We start from the raw sequence: 18,961 nt of genomic DNA, 5'->3' as shown, positions 1-18,961 counted from the left end.
TTTTCTCCTGCTCCCAAAAAACAATAGGTGTTGTTGCTGTTGTTCTTGGTCAATAAAATACCTATTACACTAAGAAGGTAATAGGACATACCTGAGAAGAAACTGTTAAGATGTAGTTGAGACTACAATCTGAAAAACTAAACACAATTCCAAGAGAAAGCCGTGTTATAGCAAAGTGTAATATAAAGTGTACCATGTGTCTGAAATTTAGTGTCTCTGAAGTAGCTAGGAATTTTTATAGCTCCACCAACCTGTTCTACCACATAATCATTAAGATTACAATTAAACTAGCTACTAAAACAAGGAAAATGGAACCAACAGAAAACTATACTAGGTTAATTTGTAGAGAAATTGCTTTGGGAATTGGTGGGTCTTGGTCTCATGACTTCAAGAATGAAGTCACAGTGAGTGTTATAGGTGTGTTTTTTTTTTTTTTTTTTTGAGACGGCACTCTGTCGCCCAGGCTGGAACACAGTGGGTGGATCTTAGCTCACTGCAAGCTCCACCTCCGGGGTTCACGCCATTCTCCTGCCTCAGCCTCCCGAGTAGCTGGGACTACAGGCGCCTGCCTCCTCACCCGGCTAGTTTTTTGTGTTTTTTTAGTAGAGACGGGGTTTCACCGCGTTAGCCAGGATGGTCTCAATCTCTTTTTATTTTATTTTTTTTTTTTATTTTTTTTGAGACGGAGTCTCGCTCTGTCACCCAGGCTGGAGTGCAGTGGCCGGATCTCAGCTCACTGCAAGCTCCGCCTCCCGGGTTTACGCCATTCTCCTGCCTCAGCCTCCCGAGTAGCTAGGACTACAGGCGCCCGCCACCTCACCTGGCTAGTTTTTTGTATTTTTAGTAGAGACGGGGTTTCACTGTGTTAGCCAGGATGGTCTCGATCTCCTGACCTCGTGATCCGCCCGTCTCGGCCTCCCAAAGTGCTGGGATTACAGGCTTGAGCCACCGCGCCCGGCCAACAACAGCAATATTATCTGATGTCTCTGGACCCCTGTTAGCCAGCCATGAATTCAGTCTCTTTCTCTGTCCCTCCCACCTTTACTGAATTCTTTGAAAAACAAATGAGGGCCGGGTGCTCTGGCTCATGCCTGTAATGCCAGCACTTTGGGAGGCCAAGGTGGGCGGATCACCTGAGGTCGGGAGTTCAAGACTAGACTGACTGACCTGGAGAAACCCCATCTCTACTAAAAATACAAAGTTAGCCGGCTGTGGTGGCACATGCCTGTAATCCCAGCTAATTGGGAGGCTGAGGCAGGAGAATCGCATGAACCCGGGAGGCAGAGATTGTGGTGAGCTGAGATTGCGCCACTGCACTCCAGTCAGGGCAACAAGAGTGAAACTCTGCCTGAAGAAAAAGAGAAAGTAAGAAAGAAAGAAACAAAACAAAGAAACACAAATGAGACTGTGGGCTTGGAAGTGCCTTGAGAGCATGTCAGGTGTGACTGGGAGTGGGGAGTGGTGTGTGGAGGAGTCACTGTGGCTGCTGTTCCTGGTCGGCCAGCCGCTCCTCTGCCTGCTCTATCCTGACTTCACCTTCTCTATTTGCAGTACATCGAGGAGTTAACGAAGGAGAGGGACGCCCTGAGTCTGGAACTGTACAGGAACACGTAGGTTGGGGGAAAGTGGGATGGGAGGTCTGGGGGATCTTAGCCTGGGGGGTGTGCTGGGAGGTGGGGGGTACAGGTGGGCATGGTGAGAGGCTCATACAGGTTTTCATGTGTGCACAGGGAAGCTCTAGTGCTGGCTGTGTCACTGACTCATGGGGTAGCCTCAGGCAACTCATATCTTCTCTCTGGCCTGCCACCTGGGACTTTTAATTCCTGGGGTCCCATCCAATGCCACGGTTCTGTGGTTGTGGGGTGAAAGCAGAGGGTTGATCACCAAAGCGTTCCTTTCTGTTCTTCGTTCATTCCTTTCTCTACTGTCTCTGGCCATAGCATAATCGATGAGGAGCTGAAGCAGAATAATATCAAACTCCAAGAAAAACTTCGACTTCAAGAGACTGAAAAGTCAGAGATCCAGCTCAACGTAAAGGAGCTAGAAAGGAAGCTGGAGAGGGCCAAGCTCCTGCTGCCACAGGCAAGTGGCTGCAGCCCCGGGGGTTGTGGGATCCCCGTCCGGCTGGGACCATGGTCTAGGGATCGTGCAGTGTATGGGGAGGCTCCAGTCAAGAGCTAGAAAACTGGGGTCCTTGTTCTGGTCCATAGAATCCTCCAGAGTGTGCTAAAAATCTACAAAGTGGGGCCCTGCCTGGAGAATCAGAATCTCAAGAGTTAGGGCTTAAAAATATATATTTTAAAGGATCATGGGTGAAAACCATTGTTTTATAGATTACATTTATATGGGTAGCTCATGAGTCTGTTTCCTTCTGAGGTTCAAACCAACACTTTCACTATTCCAGCAGCACCTGCAGGAGGAGGCTGACCACCTGGATAAGGAGCTTCAGAGTGTGTCAGCAAAGCTCCAAGCCCAGGTGGAAGAGAATGAGTTGTGGAGTCGCCTGAGCCAACAACTCGAGGAGAAGATGTGGAGGAAGGAGGAGAAGCTGCGGGAGCAGGAGGAGAAGATACGGGAGCAGGAAAGAAGAGGCAGGAGCAGAGGAGAAGATGTGGAGGCAGAGGAAAGATATGGGAGCAGGAGAAGAGGAGGCGAGGCAGGAGAGAAGATTGGAGGCAGGAGAAGATACGGGAGCAGGAGCAGAAGATACACGAGCAGGAGGAGAAGATGTGGAGGCAGAGGAAATATACGGGCAGGAGGAGAAGGTACGAGAGCAGGAGAAGAAGAGGCAGGAGCAGGAGGAGAAGATGTGGAGGCAGAAGGAGAAGATATGGGAGCAGGAGAAGAAGAGGCAGAGGCAGGAGGAGAAGATTTGGAGGCAGGAGAAGATACGGGAGCAGGAGGAGAAGATACGGGAGCAGGAGGAGAAGAGGCAGGAGCAGGAGGAGAAGATGCGGGAGCAGGAGAAGAAGATACGGGAGCAGGAGGAGAAGATACGGGAGCAGGAGGAGAAGATGCGGAGGCAGGAGAAGCTACGGAAGCAGGAAGAGAAGATGTGGAGGAAGGAGGAGAAGATACGGGAGCAGGAGGAGAAGATCTGGGAGAAGGAGGAGATGATGCAGGAGCAGGAGGAGAAGATGTGGGAGCAGGAGAAGATGCAGAGGCAGGAGGAGAAGATGCAGGAGCAGGAAATGAGGCTGTGGCAGCAGGAGGAGAAGATGCAGGAGCAGGAGGTAAGGCTGCAGGAATAGGAGGAGAAGCTGGGGGAGCTGGGGCAGAAGGCTGAGCTCTGGGGGAGCAGGCGGAGGTGGTTGCAAAACCCTGGCGATCATACAGAGCGACCTCACCACAACTTAGCAGATGGCTCCCTCTGCTTTTCCACCAGTCTGTGTCCTACAGTTTAAACGGTGGGAAGAAGGGTGTGAGATTTGAGGCTGGGGAGGGAGGCATGGGCCTCTAGTCAAGGGAGGCAGTCACTTAGGGCTGGAGGAAGGGGCCAGGTGCCAGGGGCCTGGGCAGATAACAGGGCCCCACTGTGCCCTCGCCACCCTGTTTATGGGCCCAGAATCTGGAAGCCAGCCACTACCTACCCTGGTGCCTATCCTGCAGGTGGAGTTGAAGAGCCAATAGCCTCCGAGTCTGCAGCAGCAGCGAGACCGTTACCTGGGTCACCTGCAGCAGTATGTGGCCGCCTATCAGCAGCTGGCCTCTGAGAAGGAGGCTCTGCCCAGCTGCAGCAGCAGGAAGCTCAGGGCAAAGTGGTGGTCGAGATGGCCACCAATAGTGCAGGAGACCCAGTTGAGGGAGTTGATGAGGGTGGGGCCCTCAGGGGGACAACCTGGCAGCCTCTGTGGCTTCTCCCTCTCTTTCCTGGCCCCTTAGGAGCATCTGAAAGCTGCCATCTACCGAGCAGATGACAAGAAGGCACAAACAATCTAAAAGCCGGCAGCAAGGCCTGGAGAGGAGTCAGCCGCCATTTAGAATATAGTCTGAGCACAAACCTGGGGAAAAAAAATTATTTATTTTAAATTGTGGCAAAATACTGGTCAGGCGCGGTGGCTCATGCCAGTAATCCCAGCAATTTGGGAGACTGAGGTGAATGGATCACCTGAGGTCAGGAGTTCCAGACCAGCCTGGCCAATACAAAAATTAGCCGGGCATGGTGGCGCATGCCTGTAATCCCAGCTACTTGGGAGGCTGAGGCAGGAGAATCGCTCGAACCTGGGAGGCAGAGGGTGCAGTGAGCTGAGATCGTGCCACTGCACTCAAGCCTGGGTGACAGAGCGAGACTCCTCAAAAAAAAAAAAAAGACAAAAAAAAGTTTCTTCCTTATCTTCCTTACATATATGTTTCTACTGGTTTTTTTCTTGTTCTTTCTCATTTAGTCTTGTCTTTTCTTATGGCATTCCTAGTAAACTTTTATCTGCCTCCAGAGAGTATTGACTTTGACTTCATGGCACACAATTGGAGTAAGCGCAGATCACCTTCATCTAGTTTGGGACTCAGCTGGTTGAAAGCAGGATTTAGTTTTGGTGACGGCTGCTCTATTTTTTATTCATTTGGACTCCTAGGGGTGACCCTTCCAGGGTCCCCACCAAGGTCCCATCTCCTTACTGGGACCCACATTCTCATTAGGTCATTTCAGCCCTGTGAGTGCCAAACATTCAGCTAGGCTCTCCAGCCTCTTAACCACCACTTCAGACTCAGTTTCTTAACGTCTTAGCCCTCTACTGTTAACCAATCACCAAATGTCGGAAAAGCACTACAGACTGTCAAGGTCACCTCCTTGGCCTGGTCACTCAAGTCCTGGCTGAGGTCTCCAATCACCTTCAAACAGTTGTTTTTGGTGGGGGGCACATTTTTGTCCAGTTTCTGTAACTGCTTTTGTGGGGAGGCTAATCTATAACAAGCTACTCTGCCTTCAGTGAAAGTTGAAAACCTTCATCTGTTTTTTTTTTTCTTTTGAGATGGAGTCTCGCTCTGTTGCCCAGGCTCCAGTGCAGTGGTGTAATCTCTGCTCACTGTAACCTCTGCCTCCTGGGTTCAAGCAATTCTCCTGCCTCAGCCTCCCAAGTAGCTGGGACTACAGGCCTGTGCCCCCATGCCTGGCTAACTTTTGTATACAGATAGCATAATTGTTCATGAAGAAACCTCAAGGAAACTACAATGAAGCTCGTAATAGATGAGTTTAGCACAACTGCAGGACGTAAGAACAACAAACAAAACTCTGTGGTATTTTCTATATACTGGTAATGAACAAGTGGAAACCAAAATCCTCCAAAATACCAAATCAAGCTCTATTCAGTACCTGCGCAGGCCCACAGGCAATTCCACTATGTGTTTGGTGTCCAGTCCCGGCAATGCTGCAGGTTCGGGCTTGGTCACGCTCAAGGTGTCCAAGTGCTGGCACTGGTCGTTGCTCCCCGAGCTGTGGACCTCGCTGTCCTCAGTCAGAGCCAGGCAGTGGGTGGAGCCGGCAGCCACATCAATCACCTTTTCCTACAAGGAAAGAGGGATGCAGATGCAGCTTCAAGCCTATGACTTCTGCTGCAAGAAAGATAGGTATTTCCACTAGGCCATTCAGGTCAGAAAGCTTTTAATATTAACTTCTTGAGGATAATCTGTTGCTTTAATATTAAGCACAATTCATTTGCTTTGGGTGTGTTATTAGAGCTCCTGTATTTTGTTAGCTACAATTTGTTAGGACCCACGGCCTACAAAGATCGTAATGCTAGGATACGAAAAGGACTTGTTCTTTTTTCTCCTCATTCAGCTTTTCATTCAGAGAAACAAGGTGCTTTTAGTTAACTATGAGATCATATTCTCCCATCCCAGATATAACAATACACAGCACACTCTTCACTGAGGAAGGCTTCCTAAGAGGAAATCTATTTTTCTCTCAGAGTTAGGTGATACCAATATTTAAAACATTGTTTCTATTTAAACACTTCTTGTGTTTACCAGGAACACAAAATATTCTATTTTTCCTTCCTGGTAAATCTAACATGGCCAACACAAAGGGTGTTTCTCAGAAATGTCAACATATAAAATAACTCAGCTGAAAAACCACAGTGCAGTAAGGGGAACAATTCTATCCTAGGATCCTACCATAAGTTAACATCAGTAACAACAAAACGTGTTTATCAACAGTAATTTAAATACTTTCAAAGTAAACGATTTCTATATCTAGTGACCGTCGTAGCTTTCCTATCCTAATGGAGGGGAATATAAACAAGGCGCATGAAATTCAACCACCATTCAATGACACACAGGAAACTTACTACTCTGCCACTTACCTCAGAAGCTCAGAACATAATACATACCGTATGGGCACACAAAACTCTCAGACATCAAGATACTAACATGCGTTAAAATAAAACTCATGGAGAAAGGAACTGGCAAGTCTCACTTAAAAGTGCCACTTCCAAACCCACTTGGTAAAGAAGCAAACACACAAAGAATGTGTGTAGTACCAGGACCCAATGAACAACAGTCCCCACACAGCGCAGCCCAAGGCCTGCTTCTGTGAAGATCTTCGCTGGTGTTGGAACACAGCCAGGTCCACCTGCTTCAACTATAATCCGGCCCTTTAAGAAAAAGGCCGCCCACCCTGGAGAGAGAGAACCCTAAAGAGTCCATTTTATGTACCTCTCACTGCCTTTTCCCTTCTTTCCTACTTTGTCAGCTTGCCTGCCCTTCACCAGTTCTCAACTAGGATGAAGACTATCTCCCAACCACTAGGACAAGTGGTACAGAAAAGTCTAGTTTTACCTTAGTCAAAACCCATCCAAAAATAGATTCAAGATTTACCAATATTCCAGCAGCTTAACATCCCTAGTAAGAACACCATAGAAGAATTTCAGGGTCTTCTTGTGGAGGCCTCCATCCTCTCTGCCTGCACCCGCAGCCCACGCTGAAGGCACCAGCACTCATATCTACACACCTTGGCTTCCATCTGTTCCCTCCAACCACAATGCACGCTGGACACCTTTGCAACTGAGCAAGCACCAATCACCCACCAAGAACGAGTTCACATCAGAGCGTCCCAAGTGGACCCAATCCCACCTGCCAATGTGGCCCCACAGCACAACGCACCCTCACAGTCTCAGTGTGTCTGCAGCACAAGTACAGGTGACCTCACCACACAGAGGGAACCCTTCCTGAGTCCAGCCTGCTGAGTGATGAATGGGTGCCTGCCACGGAAAGTGGCGATGTTTGTAAAACTCAATGGGTTTAAATTAAATTTGGTAAGAATAATTCAAAGTCATTTGCAATAGAGACACACCCACTTTCCAATTAGCATCAATCCCTGTACCAAGCTGGCAGTCAAAGTTTCTAATGACAGTCCATTCATGGAATGCCAGGTCAAGAACACAAAACCTGCAAACTTTAAAACATTACTAAAGAAACCGTCCTGAAGGGTTTTAACAGTTTACATTTGCACTCACCTCGCAAGCCTTCTAAGAGTTTTGGAAAACGAACATGTCCCTCTGGTCCGTGTCCAAGTCTCTGGTTGTCACCTTTTCCACATGAATAAACTTGGCCATCTTTCGTCAAAGCAATGGAAAACTGACTTCCACAGTGGACTGACCACATCCAAGTCTTGAAGCTTTTCAATCAGCTTTGCGGTTTTGTAGCCATCACTACCACCAATTTCCCATAGTCACCATCTCCCCAAGACCACACTTGCCCTAAAAAATACAAATGCATTTAAATAACAATAACTCTGCATTTTAGTGAAAAACTTTAAATGACTGAAAATAATATAATGAAAAACGCACACTAATCTAGACCACCCATGTATATAGTTAACACTACAAGGGTGGCCACTGAGCAAATGAAACCTAGTTGACGCTTGAGGTTGGTATAGAAGCAATAAAGAAAGGGAAAGCTGAGTCTCCTTTTGTTTTCATTCCATGAAAAACCAAGTCCTGACTCTTTACTAGCCTGGGCTCAATGTTCACTGCTTCACGGAACCAAAGGCCCACTGCCTCCATAACACACAGTAACTGGGGACCAGCACACTGCAGATGCTTGCGGACTGCCCTCCCGTCTGCCTGCCTGCTTCTGTTGCCACCATGATGACCACTGGTCAGCCGTACCACTGTTCGTGTTCCCAACTGCATATATCAGCATAATTATGTAAGTTGACTAAATATTACTTACACAAAGGGATAAAATGCAATTGCAAAAGTAAATATTTTTATTTTTACTGTGAACACTAACCTGAAAACTATGCAAAAACTTAATGAAAGTGAACTGCTAAAAAACAAAATTGTTAGGCTGGGCACGGTGGCTCACGCCTGTAATCCCAGCACTTTGGGAGGCTAGGACCGGCAGATCACTTGAGCCCAGGAGTTCGAGATCAGCCTGGGCCACATGGTGAAACCCTGTCTGTACTAAAAATACAGAAATTAGCCAGGCATGGTGGTGAACATCCATAATCCAGCTGAGGCATGAGAACTGCTTGACCCCGGGAGGTGGAGGTTGCAGTGAGCCGAGACTGCACCACTGCACTCCAGCCTGGGTGACAGAGCGAAACTCTGTCTTACAACAACAAAAAAGTGAAATTACATAAAGGTGAAAACTGTAAAAGATCAGGAAAAAGAAACCAGAGAAGACATCAGATTGCTCCACAAGTTCCCACATTCTATTTTGTAACAACTAAAGATAGGCAAATATTTTCCTCAACGATCAGATGGTAAATATTTTTAGCCTCTGTGGGCTTTCTGTCCCAACGACCCAGCTGTGCCACTGTCACAGGAAAGCAGCCACAGACAATAGGTAAATGAGTGGGCAGGCCTGCACACCCATACAACTCCACCTGCAAAAGTAGGCCGACCCCAAGTGAACCGGAAACTGGAGATGACACACTATGACGTGGTCAGTGAAAGCAGCACAGCAGACCTGCACACACAGATCAGAGCATGCACTTTCACATGCTGTGCTGAAAATTATGCTGTTCATGTAGCCCGCCTGGCTATTTCCCACTGTCCCCCAGGGCCAGACTGCAGGGTAGGATACTTCTACCGTAAGAGTCGCCTCAGAAAATAACAGCACAGCAGGGACACTTCCCTACAAGATCTGCACCAAAGAAACACCAGTGTGAGGAAGACAATGTCCGCAGCCCATTCAAGGCAGTTTACTCAACATATCACAAACTTCAACTAAAGTAGCAACTACACTAAAGAACGCAAGGCTAGTCTCCTAACAGAGCTCAGATCTCACAAAACTTTTAACCAGTTAAGGTCTGTCACTCACTCAATAATAGATATTTTAAAATGACGAGATGTCAAATTGAAAGCTCCTTGACAGCAGGAGCCTTTCAGAGACCATCTTTGCTCTAGGACTCACAAAAGCAGAAACAAGATGGCTCTGACAATGTCTGTCCCAGCAATGGAAGCGGGACCTAAACATATAGGGAAGTATCTAAAATGATTTTTCATCTTTCACCTAAGGAATGTCCAAAAGTCACTCAATTATCTACTGCCATTCGACTTCCGCAGGAGAGAAAGCAAGCCGACAGGTACCCAGCTGATTTAACAGAAAGACTCCACAACACCAGAGACACACAAGATGCCAAGGACAGATCCCCACAATACTGACAGAAGAATCATTTCTAAAAAATTAACATGACTTTAACCATCAAACCTCATCAAGTACCCTTGAAAAAAGATGAGGATGATCTCAGTTAAGAACACAACCACAAAAGCAAAATTCAAAGCAAGCAGATACCGCAGCATCAGACTATAGAACACGGAAAGACTTAGCAGGAATTACCACAGGGAATCAAGAGTGGCCGAACATTAAGAAATGTAATAATACTAACCAGAGATAATTCAGTGTCAACCATTCCATTCCAATTCTCATTCTGAAAAAATAAAATGCCCACACAGGAATGGCGGCAGCTGCTAACCAGCTGACAGGCCCCAGGCAAACAAGCCCCGTAACCACCAGGGTCTCTTCACCAATGCCACTGAGCCCCACACCCAGTGGACGACAGGGTGGGCGGCCTTGTGAGGCCCACTGTACTCATCTCCCTTCCTCCAGGGAAGCTGCCACGCGTGTCCTCGAGGGCCTGTCCAGGGTGGCAAGAGCTCTACATACCGTTCTCAGTGACAGCCAGGGTTTGAGCGTCCCCACTCCCACACGCCACGTCGATGACCTTCAGTCCTTTAAGCCCAGCCACCAGCATCGGAATAGCCTCGTCCTCACTGGAGCCTTCAAAGAGATAGGACGGCCGTTACTAAGTCCTGTGAGAGGCCACCTCCTGCTGCCGCTCCCACTCACGCAGGGCAGACGTACCATGGCCCAGCCGGCCATAGTTCCCGCGGCCCCAGGTGTACAGCTCCCCCTCAGCAGTGACGGCCGCGCTGTAAGTGCTCCCACAAGCGATGTGCACCACGTGCTTCCCGGCCTGCTTTCCAGAGAAGGCGGAGATCACCTTAGGCTCCTCCAGAGGCCTTGGGGAGGAAGGGAACAAACATGAATGCCCTTCTTCTTGGTGTTATTTCTTATTAGTGTTAGCAAAGGAAATTCACTACCCAATTTAGACCACCACAGCATCAGGCCAGTTTCACTTCCAGGTACCTTACAAAATAAGGAAGAGAGAATTCCAAAACCTAACACCTCCATGACTTTTTGTTAAGTTGGAACCCGATGCCAAGCATGGTATCCAGTAGAAATATAAAAACAGTGTTTGTTAAAGACTTGAACCATAGGCCGGGGGTGGTGGCCCTCCCCTATAATCCCAGCACTTTGGGAGGCCAAGGCAGGTGGATCCAGGAGTTCGAGACCAGCCTGGCTAACATGGTGAAACCCTGTCTCTACTAAAAATACAAAATTAGCTGGGCATGGTGCGGGTGACTGTAATCCCAGCTACTTGGGAGGCTGAGGCAGGAGAATCCCTTGAACCCGGGAGGCAGAGGTTGCAGTGAGCTGAGATCGCCCCATTGCACTCCACTTTTGGCAACAAGAACAAAACTCCATCTCAAAAAAAAAAGAGACTTGTAAAGTCCACTGCAACTTAATTCACAATGGCTCAAAACCATGGTCCAGGCCGGGCGCGGTGGCTCAAGCCTGTCATCCCAGCACTTTGGGAGGCCGAGACGGGCGGATCACGAGGTCAGGAGATCGAGACCATCCTGGCTAACACGGTGAAACCCCGTCTCTACTAAAAATACAAAAAACTAGCTGGGCGAGGTGGCGGGTGCCTGTAGTCCCAGCTACTCGGGAGGCTGAGGCAGGAGAATGGCGGGAACCCGGGAGGCGGAGCTTGCAGTGAGCTGAGATCCGGCCACTGCACTCCAGTCCGGGCGACAGAGCCAGACTCCGTCTCAAAAAAAAAAAAAAATTCCATGCAGATCAATCTTTTCTTTTTCACTCGTTTTACAACATTTGTCTGAATCCCTTACAACACTGTCAGGGTTGGGCTGTGCTGAGCTTGGCATACACGCACTGCAGGATACACATCACTCTACTTTTCTCCCAGTTTGGGATCTTCCCAGCAGATGCTGTCGGCAATGATGCCCTCAAGTCCACCCTGTGGTGTGCGTGGCCCATGCCCTCCAGGCTCCTCTCAAGGGACACAGGCAGCCACGACTAGGCTCATTTCAAGCTCTGCACTGTCCGCTCCCTGCTCAGGGCTCCGGCTCGCATGAAATGGGCTTGCTGGGTTGGTGTGTACACACATCCTTCATTTAAACCTAATGCCAAAGTTCCACGCACAACAGCAAAGTACAAGACGGTTCCCATCACTCATGGGGCTGGCAGACCTCCCGATTTTTACAACCTGGCATTTATAACAACTTTATTTCTGTTCTTTCACAGTAAAAGGTTCCACCGAATAGGGTAATATTACGAAGAAACTGCTGACTTTTGTTCCTGTAAAAATAATCGAATGGTTCAAGGAAAGGGTGGCAACCTTATCTATGGGAGACAGGGTGAACTGTTTGTGAATGAAGGAACAGTGCTGTGGGATTTGTTTTGGCAAACTCCACAGTGGGGATGCAGTTTAAGTAGAGACAAGGCGGCCGAGGCTGCACGGGGTGGACAAAAGCAGAAAGGCCGATTCCTGTTGCCTTACACACATGGGCAGAGCTCCTAAGCCATCACCAAGGAGGTAGCATATCGTAGTGTCTCGCTCCAACCCAGCGCTACACGTCAGGTCAGCTGGCAAACACCTGGACACACTTCTGCACTCCAGCCTGTTTAGGATATGGCAACATAAAAGAGGAGTGTGTCCCCTACAGGAATGAGCAATACATACACAGTGTCCCCATGGCCCAGCCGTCCGCCGTCCCCACAGCCCCAGGAGTACACCTCTCCAGTGGCAGCCAAGGCCAGGTAGTGGTGACCATCAGAATGCGCAGCAATTTTTACAATGTTTCTGGAGGCAAGGCCTTGGACCAGCTGTGGGGCCTAAAAAAAGAAAAATAGGAAGAAAAGTCATCATCAGTCCAAGGAAAATGAAATCAGCGCAGCTCTCCTTTATCATGTATCCCCGAGCAAAGCCTGCTCTAACTGGAAGTGGGGCATAAGTGTCTGCAGGCCACGGGGCCGGCTCTCCAGCCCTTCCCACCCAGCACCAACAGAACAGCGGGCAGCCTCCAAGTGCTCTGCGGCAAGACCAGAGCCGATGCAGGGCAGGGCAGGCTAGCCCCGTGCCACAGGGACATGCAGCCGACAGGGAGGAACACCTCGCTTTAATGAAAACATGCCACGTCCCAATTTGCCACTATCCCCATGAGGCCCAACTCCCTCATTGGTCACTTGCCTGGCCACAAAGTCAAATGAGTTTACACATGGAAAATGAGTTTACAAACGGGAATCTCATGATTAGCAATGAGTTTCACTGTAAGGACTTCCTAACCTTCACAACCCAAATCTTGACAATATTACAGTTGAGACCATTAAGCATAACATACAATAAACAGAAGCTTATCAATCTTCAGAAATCAAATGGCTGAAAGAAACCCCAGAGTTTGTGCATCTGCAGTACAGACCCTGCCCCCCAAGGGAACACTGCAGGCACAGTGCCCACAACACTCACCAGTGTGTCACTATTGTAGGCCTGTGTGTGCACACGGCCATTGCGTGACAGAATCAGGAAGCGCTTCTCTGCACAGGCAAACTGTGTGACTCCCAGGTTGGCCAGGCTTTCGCACTGGATCGGACCAATCACATAAGTATTTCCATCCTGTTAACCCCCAACCTATGACCTCTTGCAATGATCTCTGTAAGATAAGAAAGTAAATGTTTTCTTTTACAACAGCAAAAGAAAAAAAAAAAAAGACTGGGAGTAACACTGAGATATTATAAGCTAAAACCAAAGCAAATAAAGAGAAAATATGCTGATTCAAAACATCAAAATAGCTGGCACCACGCCGTATTACCTCATTTAATAGGTATGATGAAGCGACTGAACAGGTTAGTTTTCCATTTCCGTAGCATTTCATTTTAACAGAGCCCATTAAAAAGTAGTATCAATGGCCCGTAAATACTAATATACTTTAAAATGCTCAAACTACATCAGGGTCACCATTTTGTGCTTTAGGAGGCAAAACACCAAAAGCCCACACGCGAGGCTGGGAGACCAGCATCCGTGTTGGCGGTGAGAGAAATCAAGTGCAGGAGCAACCTGGTGACAACCAGCCCACACTAGGTGCATCCCCACCTGCGCATGGGAACGGGCACACACGCATGCACACATGGAGCACACGTGTTCCAGGGCAGGCCCTGCAGCACTATTTGTGTTTGTTGTTATTGTTGTTGTTTGAGATGGAGTTTCACTCTTGTTGCCCAGGCTGGAGTGCAATGGTACAATCTTGGCTGACCGCAACCTCTGCCTCCCAGGTTCCAGCGATTCTCCTACCTCAGCCTCCCGAGCAGCTGGGATTACAGGCATGTGCCACCATGCCCAGCTAATTTTTGTAGTTTTTAGTAGAGATGGGGTTTCTCCAAGTTGGCCAGGCTGGTCTAAAACTCCCAACCTCAGGTGATCCAACCACGTCAGCCTCCCAAAGTGCTGGGATTACAGGTGTGAGTCACCGCACCAGGCCCTCAGCACTATTTGTATAGCAACATTGTGGCAATAAGGCCAAGTATCCACCAATAAGAGACTCACTAAACAAAGATACACAAAACACACATCCGCACAATGAATACTAAGTTGCTTTATAAAAACAAAGAGCGACACACTGATAAAGTACTCCAGTACATATGGTTAGTAAAAAACACACAACACAAGTAATGCAACATGCTACCACTAGGTACTCATTCCAGAGAACAAGGAGGTTACAGAGGAGACTGAAAAGTTGAGGGAGCAGGTGGGAAACTGGGTAGAAGGGGTGGGCAGGGGAAGCGATAGTGTGTCTCTGCCTAGTTTTGATTTTTGAACCATGTGACTCTGTTCTTTTTTTTAATGATTGTAAAACAAAATAAATACTCTTCATATTACAAATAAAATGTTAGGGCCGGGCGCGGTGGCTCAAGCCTGTAATCCCAGCACTTTGAGAGGCCGAGACGGGCGGATCACGAGGTCAGGAGATCGAGACCCTCCTGGCTAACACGGTGAGACCCCGTCGCTACTAAAAAAATACAAAAAACTAGCCGGGCGAGGTGGCGGCGCCTGTAGTCCCAGCTACTCGGAGGCTGAGGCAGGAGAATGGCGGGAACCCGGGAGGCGGAGCTTGCAGTGAGCTGAGATCCGGCCACTGCACTCCAGTCCCGGCGATAGAGAGAGACTCCGTCTCAAAAAAAAAAAAAAGAAATAAAATGTTAGAAAAGTCGATTCAAAACTAACATTACTGTTATACCCTGGCAAAGTTCACCACCATTCCCAAAGGCAGTTTTCTCACTGACATAATGAGATACAACAGCGTGCATGAGGTCCTCAGCGGGCCTGCACCCTACAGGTGCCCCACACATGCAAATCACTACTATTACCATTACTATTACATAACAGATAGAATATACAATTATACTGTCACTACTATAACCAGCATTACATACTAAGACAGCCCGCGTTCAGAGTATAAAGAAGGCTGTGGAACCCCCTGCAGAAGGTGGGAGAGCCTGGGGCTGTGGATAAAGGGGAGCTCTCTGGGGCTGTGCTACCTGAACCTGGAACCTGGGCCCCCAGGTTGGGTCCCTAGGCCTGTGAACCTCAGCTTGCTCATCACTCACTCTCAACACGGGTAACACCTTCAACTGCAAACACATTTAAAACCACAAGCCAGCTTCCCCCATCAATACCAGAAAACACAAGTCTCCACACGGGCCCAGGATGAGAACCTAGAAGTGGTACTAGCTACAAAACACATGGAGAACGTGGTTCTTGCACACACCTTACGAGACGTCGGAGAGCTACACAGTGGAGGCAAACAGGGCGTAGCCAGATGGTCTAAATGGCCTGTGACAACAACCGCGGTCTGTCGCAGATCAATGGCAAGCTCGTTGTCTTGTGGAAGGGTGAGGTACCTCAGGAAACTCTCGCTGGGGCTCAGAGGGCCAGACAAAAGCTAGAAAGAAAAGTAAACAGACATCCAGGAATGGAGGGAAAAATTAAAGTAATACAATTAGCCCTTAATAAAATAAAAACCACTCTTTATATTTTGGTATTTACTCATGTGGCCCATCAAATGACCATGTCGATGATACAGTTATACTACACATCTATATATTTATGCAGATATAAACTGACTGTACAAATGTCTAAATTTGCTGTATACATGTCCACAACATTGACTGTGCATATATACATTTATGATACCACAGGTAAGTTGAGTCCACACAGATTACTAACACAACCAAACCACCCCACAGGCCTAGGACCCCTGGAGAAAGGCAGAACCACCTCTTGGGGAGCCCAGCACAGCATCTCAAGCTGGCCTTGAAATCTAAAACCAAAACCTTCACTTTAATCTAAACCTTGCCCGCTCTGGAGAACACCTACTTTCATTTGCAAATTAAATCATAATTCTAATTCTTCTATAGGCAGAAGAGCCCGATGATTATTAAAGACTGCCAAATAATAGAAAAATTAAACCAAAGCACGATATTGGAATGCCTAAGACTTTCCCGAAAAGACTGGCAAAATCCAACCTGTACTTGACCTGTAAGGACCAACAGTCCTAGAGGTTCAGGCCCAGGGCCCCGCACACGTGCTCCTCCCCGAGCGCGGCATCCACACCTGTTAAGTGGGGAGCTGGTACTCAACAGAGGGACAGCTCAGGTGACATGCCCTGCACAGAGCCCAGTACACAGGAAAGGCCAACAAAGCAGGCCACTGTTTTCATTGTTCTTTTCTGGTATTGATTTAAAAGTGCATGTTTCAAGCTTGGTTCTGTGCTGACGAGGAAGTCGATGCTCACTGATTCGAGTCTTCTCCACAAACAAGTGACCACACCTGTCTCATCTGACTCGCTGCTGTTTCCACCAAACACACACACACCAGAGAAAAACACTGCCATGGACACGCACGCTGGTCTTGCTTAAAAAATAACTAGAATCGAGTGCCACCTAAACACAAAGTTCCATCATGACACTCACGTGCATGTCGCCCTCGGAGTGGGGCGTATCCTTCCTGCAAATGATGCTCTGGAACCTTTGCAGCAAGGGCAAAAGTGGGGCGCTGGTGCCCTGGGCGGAACACTCATTGTCAGTCTCCTGTGCCCCGCTGTCCCACAGCTGAAGCAACAACAGGATGGCAGACAACATTTGGCTAAAGGAGAAAAGATATTCATTCCTAGTAAAAACACATTAACTTTTTTTTGTGGTTAATCAAAAATAAACGCAAACAGCTATATAGAAGTGAAGAAATACTTGGGATCTGGAAGGAAACGAAAGTCACCGGGCTGGAGTGCAGGGGTGCGATTTCTGCTCACTGCAAGCTCCGCCTCCCAGGTTCACGCTATTCTCCTGCCTCAGCTTCCCGAGTTGCTGGGACTACAGACCCCTGCCACCATGCCCCGCTGATTTTTTTGGCTATTTTTTTTTTGTATTTTTAGTAGAGACGGGATTTCACCCCATTAGCGAGGATGGTCTCGATCTCCTGACCTTGTGATCCACCTGCCTTGGCCTCCCAAAGTGCTGGAATTACAGGCGTCAGCCACTGCGCCCAGCCACTTACTCCTATTTTATACATGAGAGGCCCAAGGTGAGACAAAGTGATTTGTGTAGACTCAGAGATAAAGCCAAAATTGATACCCTGACAGACTGAAAAACTTCTCCGCCAGTAGATCTAGAAATGGTAACGGGGTATCTCCAAACTGAAGGAAAATGATACCAGAAGGCAGCTGGGATATAAACAAAACCTTATGGGCCCAAAATGGTAAACATGTAGGTTAACATAAAATACTTTCGTCAGTCGCAGTGGCTCTTTGGGAGGCTGAGGTGGGTGGACCATCTGAGGTCAGGAGTTTGAGACCAGCCCGACCAACGTGATGAAACCCTGCCTCTACGCAAAAAATACAAAATTGGACAGGCTTGGTGGCGCATGCCTGTAATCCCAGCTAAGCCAGGAGAATCGCTTGAACCCAGGAGGCGGAAGTTGCAGTGAGCCAAGATCATGCCATTGCACTCCAGCCTGGAGCCTGAGCAACAAGAGCAAAACTCCACCTCCAAAAAAAAAAAAGAGGCCGGGCGCGGTGGCTCATGCCTATAATCCCAGCACTTTGGGAGGTAGAGGCAGCTGGATCACCTGAGGTCAGGAGTTCACGGCCAGCCTGACCAACATGGTGAAACCCTGTCTCTATTAAAAATACAAAAACATTAGCTGGGCGTGGTGGTGCACGCCTGTAATCCTAGCTATGAGGGAGGCTGAGGCAAGATAATCACTTGAACCCAGGAGGCAGAGGTTACAGTGAGCTGAGATCGTGTCATTGCACTCTAGCTTGGGCAACAAGAGCAAAACTCTGTCTCAAAAAAAGCAGACTTTTTTTTTCTCTTTTCGAATTTGAGGAGAAAAAATGTAATTGCCTATTTAAAGCAAAAACAAAAACAGCATACTGTGGGGTTTATACCATGTTTCACTTGGACATATGATACAGCAACACAACCAACCAAGAACAAGTCAGAAGTAGGAAGCTGTGGTCAGAGCACTGCCCCGCGGCTCAGGCAGTGTAATACCATTTGAAAGTGGACAGTGGGCCGGGCACTGTGGCTCACGTCTGTGGTCCTGGCACTTTGGGTGGTCGAGGTGGGCAGATTGCGAGGTCAGGAGATCGAGACCATCCTGGCTGGCACGGTAAGATCCTGTCTCTACTAAAAATACAAAAACATTGGCAGGGCGTGGTGGCGGGCGCCTGTAGTCCCAGCTACTCAGGACGTTGAGGCAGGAGAATGGCATGAACCTGGGAGGCAGAGCTTGCAGTGAGCTGAGATTGCGTCACTGCACTCCAGCCTGGGCGACAGAGCAAGACTCCATCTCAAAAAAAAAGAAAGTGGACAGTCACAAATTAAAGACGTATACTGGGCCAGGCGTGGTGGCTCACGAGGTCAGGAGATCGAGACTCTCCTGGCTAACACAGTGAAGCTCTGTCTCTACTAAAAATACAAAAAGTTAGCCGAGTGTGGTGGTGGGCACCTGTAGTCCCAGCTACTCGGGAGGCTGAGGCAGGAGAATTGCATGAACCCAGGAGGCAGAGCTTGCAGTGAGCCAAGATTGCACCACTGCACTCCAGCCTGGGCGATAAAGCGAGACTCAGTCTCAAAAAACAAAAAAAAAAACCACAACAAAAAGCCTACCACATTATTGATCCATTCCACTCCTAGGTATAGACACAAAGAATTAAAAGCAGAGACTCAAGAAGACACTTGTAAACCAATGTTCATAACAGCATTACTCACAACAGTCAAGAGATGAAAGCAACCTGAGTGGCCACTGATGAAGGGATAAAAAGTGGCTTACATATGTAATGGACTACTATTGGGCCTTTAAAAGGAAGAAAATTTTGACACA

At 48.1% G+C, this 18,961-nt stretch overlaps 3 protein-coding genes across 6 annotated transcripts in view; 1 reads left to right on the top strand and 2 right to left on the bottom strand.

Annotated features, from left to right (window-relative positions):
- Positions 1-1,289: 1,289 nt before the first annotated feature.
- Positions 1,290-7,608, bottom strand: LOC117070953 (E3 ubiquitin-protein ligase HERC2-like). Its single transcript, XM_033190724.1, has 4 exons — positions 7,448-7,608; positions 5,309-5,500; positions 1,765-1,956; positions 1,290-1,348 (listed from the first exon to the last, which is right to left on the bottom strand). Exons 1-3 carry the CDS (start codon positions 7,594-7,596, stop codon positions 1,881-1,883), a joined length of 417 nt encoding a protein of 138 aa, XP_033046615.1. The 5' UTR covers positions 7,597-7,608; the 3' UTR covers positions 1,290-1,348; positions 1,765-1,880.
- Positions 2,490-4,004, top strand: LOC117070950 (golgin subfamily A member 6-like protein 1). The gene is made up of 2 exons (XM_033190719.1): positions 2,490-3,233; positions 3,883-4,004. The coding sequence occupies exons 1-2, from the start codon at positions 2,610-2,612 to the stop codon at positions 3,937-3,939; spliced, it is 681 nt and encodes a 226-aa protein (XP_033046610.1). The 5' UTR covers positions 2,490-2,609; the 3' UTR covers positions 3,940-4,004.
- A 6,359-nt stretch (positions 7,609-13,967) lies between the features above and the next one.
- Positions 13,968-18,961, bottom strand: part of LOC117070951 (E3 ubiquitin-protein ligase HERC2-like) — a 35,821-nt gene continuing 30,827 nt past the window's right edge. For all 4 annotated transcript variants that reach the window (XM_033190722.1, XM_033190721.1, XM_033190723.1 and 1 more), the window contains exons 3-5: positions 16,552-16,723; positions 15,348-15,521; positions 13,968-14,426 (exon numbers count right to left, since the gene is read on the bottom strand). In XM_033190722.1, the coding sequence (XP_033046613.1) occupies positions 14,166-14,426; positions 15,348-15,521; positions 16,552-16,723 (607 nt within the window). In that variant the 3' untranslated portion in view covers positions 13,968-14,165. The remainder of the gene's footprint in view (positions 14,427-15,347; positions 15,522-16,551; positions 16,724-18,961) is intronic.

This window comes from Trachypithecus francoisi, unplaced genomic scaffold (genome assembly GCF_009764315.1).
Source record: "Trachypithecus francoisi isolate TF-2019V2 unplaced genomic scaffold, Tfra_2.0 Lachesis_group3, whole genome shotgun sequence".
NCBI classification, from domain to species: Eukaryota; Metazoa; Chordata; class Mammalia; order Primates; family Cercopithecidae; genus Trachypithecus; species Trachypithecus francoisi.
Note: the sequence above shows the minus strand (reverse complement) of the source record. Positions and strands in the feature narration are given on the sequence as shown.